General features: G+C 41.5%; 1 protein-coding gene across 2 annotated transcripts in view; it reads right to left on the bottom strand.

Annotated features, from left to right (window-relative positions):
• Positions 1–228: 228 nt before the first annotated feature.
• AGO4 (argonaute RISC component 4) overlaps positions 229–8814 on the bottom strand; it is a 43213-nt gene continuing 34627 nt past the window's right edge. For both annotated transcript variants that reach the window (XM_032646638.1, XM_032646646.1), the window contains exons 16-18: positions 3877–3978; positions 3423–3622; positions 229–1348 (exon numbers count right to left, since the gene is read on the bottom strand). In XM_032646638.1, the coding sequence (XP_032502529.1) occupies positions 1240–1348; positions 3423–3622; positions 3877–3978 (411 nt within the window). In that variant the 3' untranslated portion in view covers positions 229–1239. The remainder of the gene's footprint in view (positions 1349–3422; positions 3623–3876; positions 3979–8814) is intronic.

Below are 8814 nucleotides of genomic sequence, written 5' to 3'. Positions count from 1 at the left end.
AGGGCTTCCCTGGTAGCGCAGTGGTTGAGAGTCCGCCTGCCGATGCAGGGGATGCGGGTTCACGCCCCGGTCTGGGAAGATCCCACATGCCGCGGAGCGGCTGGGCCCGTGAGCCATGGCCGCTGAGCCTGTGCGTCCGGAGCCTGTGCTCCGCAACGGGAGAGGCCACAACAGTGAGAGGCCCGCGTACCGCAAAAAAAAAAAAAAAAAAAAAAAAAGGCATGGAAATATATGCCTTTTCTGACCAGTTTCAAAAATTGCCAGATTATGATCTATAAGAAATAGCTGATAAAAATCATACCGAAATCTCATCTAAAAAACTACACTGTCAGGGGGAGGAAGAGGAGGGACTTTAAAAAATGTTTATTGCCAAAGTTAACTTGCTATGAGAAAAGTTAAAAAATCATTTAGATCTAATAAACCACACAGCAGCATAAAATGGGCATTTTTGAAGACTCTGAAAAATACTAAAAGCTGATTTTTTTCAAAGGGGGGAAACACGAGTACTTTTTACCATGGCAGTGTTATCTGTCACCATGACATGCATCACATGTGTTACACATTCACAAAAGTCAACCAAATAAGAGAACTGCCTGTCTGAATCTGCAGCCAGATATAGTGCAATTGCCTGGCAGCCTGTACTTGCCCCAGCACAAGTCTGTAGAGATCAATACATAAAGTAGTAAAACTAATAAAACTCTGTAAAACTTTCAAAAATTAATGCTCGTTGAAGGCATTTACAGTGGCGAAGTCAGAAATCTCCATTAAAAAGCCTATTGACCCACACAATTAAATAGTTACACTGAACTGAAGTAGATTGGTTTTTCTCTCCCGTTTATGCATATACCCCACTCGACGAATACAGAAAAAAGGAATAAGCTTCTCTTGTAAGACTAGAGGGATGCGGTGAACACCACAGCTAGCAAAATAGTCCATAGACACCTTTCTCATAAAGTCCTTTAGAAAGTTCAGGCTGATTAGCCTTTGCATGATGAGGTAAAAATTCAGTCCAGTGCATCAGAAAAGATAATCAATGAGTATCTATTACTTTAAAAAAAATGGCTCAATTTTGTTGATGCATCAGACAGTGCTGCGAAGTATAGATTCAGTGCAACTATTCTGAGTTGCTGGTAGAGGACCACCTGAAGTCAACTTGGCTCTCTCTAGAGGCAGTAGGCGTTTGAAACATTTTGAGCCTGCATGGGGTGCCAAACTGGTTGAGTTCTTTTTCTGAGACTCTCAGGCAAAATACATCGTGTGCTGGGTATCATGGTGGATCTGCACAGCTTTAGCCAAGGCCTGAGGATCTCGGCCATTGCTCTGTCCTGACACATGACTGCCTTCCGCACTGTGAAGAAAAGAAAGCAGAAAAAACAAGAGTAACAAAAGACCACTTCAAACTCCACGTTTCAAGTAGCACGAATAGTACTAGATTCAAGACCTTGGGCTCAAGGTGTGGCTCCTTAAATAATTTGTAACGTCTCTCTAAACATCAGTTTGCTCAACTGAAAATGCAATCTAACTTATTTAATGGGCTGCTGCAATTAATTAGAATAATGTCTGCAAAGACCCAAATCTTCAACAGTGCCTACACAAGGACTTCCATGTGTCTGCTATGTCTGGCTAATGTCTACTTGTCCTTTAGCCTTCAATCAAATGTCATTTCCCCCAAAGAAATCTTCCCTGATTCTGAAGTTCAGGTCAGAGCCACCTGGAATATACTTTCTCAGAATCCTCTACATTTATTTTATTTGAAAGATTATTATTTGGATAATTATTTATTTCCCTTACTGGGATGTAACCTCCAAGAAAGCAGCAACTTTGTCTGTCTTACTCACCACTAAATCCCTAGTGCCTGCCACATAGCATTGCCTCAATAACCGTTTGTTGAATGGATGAATGAATGAATGTGCCCACCACAGTGCTGGAACATAACAGATACTCAGCAAATGTTACTATGCCACCAGCCTTTCTTGTCTTCCCCTCACTAGCTATATGACCCTGGACAAGTAACAACTCCTCTGAACTTGATCTTTTAGGGTAACAGTAACAACTTCGGAACATACCTTTTAAGGGCACCATGTGATAAAAGGCTTAGTAAATGGGAAATCACCATCCCTCTTCTGACTTCTCTACTTAAATTATTATTACCCTTATCATCTAGGCTCAAAATCTTAGTCATTTTTTACTTCATCCCCTTCTCTGTCACTCACATCCAATTAACTGTTGAGTAATGTCTATTTTATCCCAGGATTAGCCTTTTACGTTAAACAAAGGTAATCTTGCTCTAACATATTCTTCCAGCTTCATGCCTGCTATTCCCCTTTCAAATGCTCCAACCAAAGAAAACTTGCTATTGTTCAAACATGTCACTTGTCTTCTCTTCTTCGTGTCCATTATTCCCTCTGCCTGGAAAATTCTTTTCTCTTCTTTGTAGAGCCAAATCCTACCCATCCAGCTATGAAATCTCTAACAGACTTTCCTCTGATGTCCAATTGCACTTTCATCTATACTGCTATGGGCTAATTGTCAGTTTTATGTTTGCCTGTATTGTATCCCATACTGAAGCATAAAATCCCAGGAAACATGTCTTCCTCAACTTACAGTTTTTAGTACCTAGTACAGTGTTGGGCACACAGGCAATACCTAGTAAATGTGTTGAATGAATATGTATATTACAGAATGGAAGGTACAAAGCCACAGCTGGGCATTTTCCATCATAGCGTACTTTCAACCCGTACAGAAATAGACTTGTAGTGGAATGTCTACTATTTAGCAGCTGAATTCGGACTTGGGGAAGAGCCCAGAAACTGCTACACTTCACAGATGGTCATTTGGAAAAAAAAAATTTAACGCAGAAAGCTTGTTTAGTTATTTAAGAGTAGCTCAATAACAGGTCAATATGTCTGATTCTCCTGAGATCCTTATTTGGGGGTGAGAATGGTCTGGTACCCTACCTGTTCCCGACACAAACCCAGGTTCCCTCTGATACATCCTCCAAGATTGTACTGAAAGTAAAGTGAACTGGTCAGGACTTCCCCCTTGCATGAAGTGGAATCCACAGGCCTGTGACTGCTCTGACTGGAGCCAGGGCACTGGGCTGGACATCTTTTGAGGCTGCTTAGGACCTGAGCAGAACTGAAATGCATTTGGCTCTATGGGAAATCCACAGGCAGTTTCAAATGAGACTGCTTTTTGGGGCAGACTTTAGACACATCATACAAGTATGAACAAGCCTGGGCAATTTTTGGACCAAAAGTCACACTATCAGCTCTTAAAGGCACATGCAATTTTATCTGCTCCTTGAAATGTAAACCCTAAAAGGAAGTTTAACTCTTCCTAAAGGTTTTCTATAGTAGCTCATTTTTTTTTAATATGCTGCTAACACAGACAGAAAGATTTTATTTGCCTGAGAAACTTGCCTGTCATGATCTTTATCCACCAGATGATACCTTGCTCTGAATGCTACAAGGCGGGCATAATAGGCAGGGGCTGGAATAGAGACTGAGCGTGTACACCGCACATAGGTATGACATAGCTGGTAAGTTAGTAACTGGAGCTCATCTGCGGTGAAGCAGTTGTCATCCCACAAGACCTGGTAATGTGAAGGACGGCTGGTTCCCTGGAGAAAGAGTTTTATGATTAATGTCTCTGACATGGGTTGACGACCTGAGAGAATTGAAACCTACTTAAATTCAGAAATATTCCTGTCTAGCACATCTGCAAGCAGATACCTAGACCAAAAGATAACAGTTCTAGGATACAAGCATTAACAAAGTTATGTACAGTGTTTAATAACAAGTCTACTCAAGCTAGTTGCTGAATTTGCAAACACCTCCCTATCAAATCAAAGACCTGGACCAGCTTCCAAATTACCTGAATTCCTGCATGACTACAGAGGTAAAAGTCAAACTCAGATGGATGTGTGATGGTGCTATCCACGGTAGTGCCTGCTGGTACATTGCCACTTTTCCCCACCTTAAAAAAAAAAAAAAAAAAAAGTGTCATTAGTCATCAAAGTGCTAAATTGAACTCAAGCCATTAGTAACAAGTTAGTATACTGCTCTTAAGGGAACTCTTGAAAATCAGTTTAATTCAAGATGTTGAATTTTCTGTAACTTTCCGTTAGCCCAGCTATTTCAACCTTATTTTCTCAAATATACTCCACTGATTCTCTAAGGGAATCCAGACAAAGAATTATTTTACCTGTGGCTTTGGGCTACATTATTGTCATCTATTTTACAGATGACACTTCAGTGTGTTCACAGAGGGGGGAAAAAAAGACATTTAAGATGGATAAGCTTCCTGAGGGGAAAAAAAAATCAGTTTTATTCCTTATTTGGAGTAAAAAAAAAAAAACAACCTACAACTTTCAATAAAAGTTAAGATGAAGGGGCTTCCCTGGTGGCGCAGTGGTTGAGAGTCCGCCTGCCGATGCAGGGGACACGGGTTCGTGCCCCGGTCCGGGAGGATCCCACATGCTGCGGAGCAGCTGGGCCCGTGAGCCATGGCCGCTGAGCCTGCGCGTCCGCAACGGGAGAGGCCACAACAGTGAGAGGCCCGCATACCACAAAAAAAAAAAAAAAAGTTAAGATGAAGGAATCTGTGAACTGGTTCACCAGGTTCAACAAAATTAATACTTTTACAGGATCAATAAAAGAATTCACTGGCACATGTATTGTCAGGAAGAGTGCATTGAAATGAGAGTTAGGAAAGCCACAGTTTCTGTTCTAAGCCCAGCCTTGTAACTACATACCTTGAACAAAGCCTCAATCTAATCATCCATAAAATTAGGTGATGATCTCTGATACTTTTAAAATTCTAAAGTTCTTCTATAGCCAAATTCTAAAATCAAACTTCTAGAAAAGCAGAGAGGAGAACTTCAAGGAAAGGAATTAAATCTTGCTATTTGGTCAGTTTTCATCCACTTCTGCTGTACACGTGGGTTCCACACGAGGTAGTACATTTAGCATATTGGCACAAATTTGATGGGAATTTATTTGGCTCCATTCTAACTATTGTTAACTTCAGCTGAAGATCATGCCCCAATGCATGTAATAACAACATACATGAGTATAGAAAAGTCTCATTCCATGAAATTCATATGTGACCTGGGGTACTTAGCTGGACAAGAGGAAATGTAACTGAGCTACAATCATTCTAGTATTGTTTCCCAAAGTGTATGCTTTAGAAATATTAGTTCTGCAGGATGTGTTTAGGTGTTTTATGGTCAAATAAATTTGAGTGATATGGGGTTAAACCACAGCTGAAAGGTTTTTCTATTGTATGACTTCTCAGAACCTTTATCTGGTAATGTATAATCTTTAAGAGGGAGATGGAGTATACAGCATTTCCCAAACTTATTTGACCATAGAATCCCTTTTTAAAAATCTCTTGGGGGCTTCCCTGGTGGCGCAGTGGTTGAGAGTCCGCCTGCCGATGCAGAGGACGTGGGTTCGTGCCACGGTCCGGGAGGATCCCACATGCCGTGGAGCGGCTGGGCCCGTGAGCCATGGCCGCTGAGCCTGCGCGTCCGTAGCCTGTGCTCCGCAACGGGAGAGGCCACAAGAGTGAGAGGCCCGCGTACCGCAAAAAAAAAAAAAAACAAACAAACAAACAAACAAAAAAAAAAAAAAAAAAAAAATCTCTTGGAATCTACAGATGAGAACCTAAAGAGGTGCTGCCCTGGGGAAAAGGGGGTCCAGGCATGTTCATTTCAATAATTATTGCTTGAGCACCATGTGCAAGGCTCTGCAACAGATGTTGGGGATGAGAGACAGAGTCACAGAGAGAACTAAAGAACCTGCCCTCCTGCTCTTCATGAAAGTCACAGGCAATGCACTGCAATGCAATGTACTAAGGGCCTTATGGAAGGCACTGGGAAAAGCTGGTGGGAGGAAATGGTTGAGCCACGCCTTATAGGATAAGTACAGGTTGGATGCAGGCGATAGAATGAAAATGGAAACATTCCAATACCCCTTGCAGTCAGGAATGGATAAACAAACTGTGGTTCATCTACATCACAAAATACTACTCAGCAGTAAAAAAGGAACAAACTACTGATACACACAATAACGTGGATGAATCTCAAATGCATTATGCTAAGTAAAAGAAGCCAGACCAAAGGCTATGACTTCTTTTCATATGACATACCGGGAAAAGAATATACATCAGTGGTTGTCAGGGGCTGTAGGTAAGGGAAAGGGTTGACTACAAAAGGGCATAAGAGAGTTTTTATGTGTGACAGAATCATTCTAAATATTAAGGTGGTAGTTTTACATAACTGTATGCATTTGTCAAGACACGCAGAACAGTGTGCTAAAAACAGTGAATTTTACTGTGTCTACGTTATATCTTATTATAAAAATAATGGGGAAAAAAAGGTGGGATGGATGTGGTCATTCCAGGGATAAAAATACACAATGTATATGGGAAATGGAAACAGTCACATTGCTAATGGAAGGTGTATGGGGGCATGGTGAAAGAGATCAAACTAAATGTGCTTTGGCTACCGTGGTAAAACACTGAGCACCATAAGGAAGCATCTGGTAGGCAACAGGGGTAACATGAAGATTTTTGAGCAGTGGAGTGGCAGGATAAGATCTGTATTTTAAAAACCTAGCCCTCAGAGTGGCCATCATCAAAAAATCTACAAACAATAAATGCTGGAGAGGGTGTGGAGAAAAGGGAACCCTCTTGCACTGTTGGTGGGAATGTAAATTGATACAGCCACTGTGGAGAACAGTATGGAGGTTCCTTAAAAAACTACAAATAGAACTACCATACGACCCAGGAATCCCACTACTGGGCATACACCCTGAGAAAACCATAATTCAAAAAGACACATGTACCACAATGTTCATTGCAGCTCTATTTACAATAGCCCGGAGATGGAAACAACCTAAGTGTCCATCATCGGATGAATGGATAAATTAGATGTGGCACATATATACAATGGAATATTACTCAGCCATAAAAAGAAACGAAATTGAGCTATTTGTAATGAGGTGGATAGACCTAGAGTCTGTCATACAGAGTGAAGTAATCAGAAAGAGAGAGACAAGTACCGTATGCTAACACATATATATGGAATTTAAGAAAAAAAGATGTCATGAAGAACCTAGGGGTAAGACAGGAATAAAGACACAGACCTACTAGAGAATGGACTTGAGGATATGGGGAGGGGGAAGGGTAAGCTGTGACAAAGTGAGAGAGTGGCATGGACATATATACACTACCAAACGTAAGGCAGATAGCTAGTGGGAAGCGGCTGCATAGCACAGGGAGATCAGCTCGGTGCTTTGTGACCGCCTGGAGAGGTGGGATAGGAAGGGTGGGAGGAAGGGAGACGCAAGAGGGAAAAAAAAAAAAAAAAGAAAGATCTAATTTAAAACAAACAAACAAACAAAACCTAGCCCTGACAGTAGGTGGAGGATGCATTTGTGAAGGAGGAATGGAGACAGGGAGACTGCTAGGAGTCTCCTGCAATACTGAAGAGTTCTGCCTAGGGCAGATGGAACACACAAGACGAAGAGTTGAGCCAAGAGATTTCAGGGCAGAACACAGAGAATTGTTTGACCCACTGAACACGGGAAGTGGGGACAGGAGGAGAGGAGAAGAATTTAAAGACAACTCCAAAGTTTCTCACTTGGCTGACTAATATATAGTGATGCCAAGCAATAGAATAGTAAATTTGGGGGAGGAATAGCTTTTAGATGCGGATAAAACAATAAGGAGAAGGTTTAGATGTGCTTTGCTTGAAATGCCTGTGGTAGATTGTATCACTGGTGCCAAATATTCCCATGCCCCTCCCTGGGGGAGGATTATACATCCCTACCCAATTAACTCAGAAGTGGCCATGTAACTTCCTTTGGCTAATAAAATGTGATGTGAAATGTGCTACTTCTGGGCAGAAGCTTTAACAGCCAGCATATGGCTTGTCATGTATCTTTTTTCCCCTCTACTACAATGACTGGTGAAGTTCCAGACAGATGCTTCTTCTCTGTCAGCCTAGGTTCCAAAGGGAGGACAGCGAGGTCCCAGCCGTAACAGTGCCACAATGAATGTGTAATGTGAACAAGAAATAAATCTTATCAAGCCACTAAGACTTTGGAGTCTTTTGTTACCACAGCACAGCCTAGCCTATCTTGCCTGATACAATGCCTACAGAGCATCTAAGTAAACTGGTAGACAGTTAGAAGTGCAGATCAGGAGCTGCATAGAAAATCTGGGGCTGGAAATACAGATTTAGGAATCTATAAGCAAGTAAGTGAATCTGGAAAAGTAGGTGAGACTAAGGGAGTTGAAATTGAGAAGAGAAGAGAGAAATATGAAATGCCAGGAAGCATCAATGTTTAATGGACAGAGGAAGAAGAGGCGTCAAAGAAAGCCTAATTACAGAGGTAGGTAGTGAGCCTGGAAAATCATATTGCTAAGGCCAAAGAAGGCAAACATCCATACGTGCTTCAAAGAGGTCAGTGTGGGAATTTGACAAGATATCGCTGGATTCAAAATGAGCAAGTCATTGAGAGAACGACCTCAGTGGAGTCAGTGAAATAAAAGTCAGGCAACAGAGAACGGAAGTATTATGTGAGAAGATACAAAAAGAAAATCAAGTCTTTTTTTCCTATAAGTTTGGTCATGAAAGGGAGGAAAGAAAAAATGGCAGGTAGATTGAGGGAGAAGGGAAGTTTTGAGGAAGACTGAGGAAGAGTTGAGAAACTTTAAAAGGTGAGGAGAGGGAAGCAACGGCATGGGGAAAACTGAAATTTTGAAAAAAAATGCATAATTGATGAAGTGAGGCTCTAAAGAAGA

The sequence above is a fragment of the Phocoena sinus genome, chromosome 1 (assembly GCF_008692025.1).
Source record: "Phocoena sinus isolate mPhoSin1 chromosome 1, mPhoSin1.pri, whole genome shotgun sequence".
Lineage (NCBI taxonomy): Eukaryota > Metazoa > Chordata > Mammalia > Artiodactyla > Phocoenidae > Phocoena > Phocoena sinus.
The sequence above is the reverse complement of the archived record's forward strand: the minus strand, read 5'-3'. Positions and strand labels throughout refer to the sequence as shown.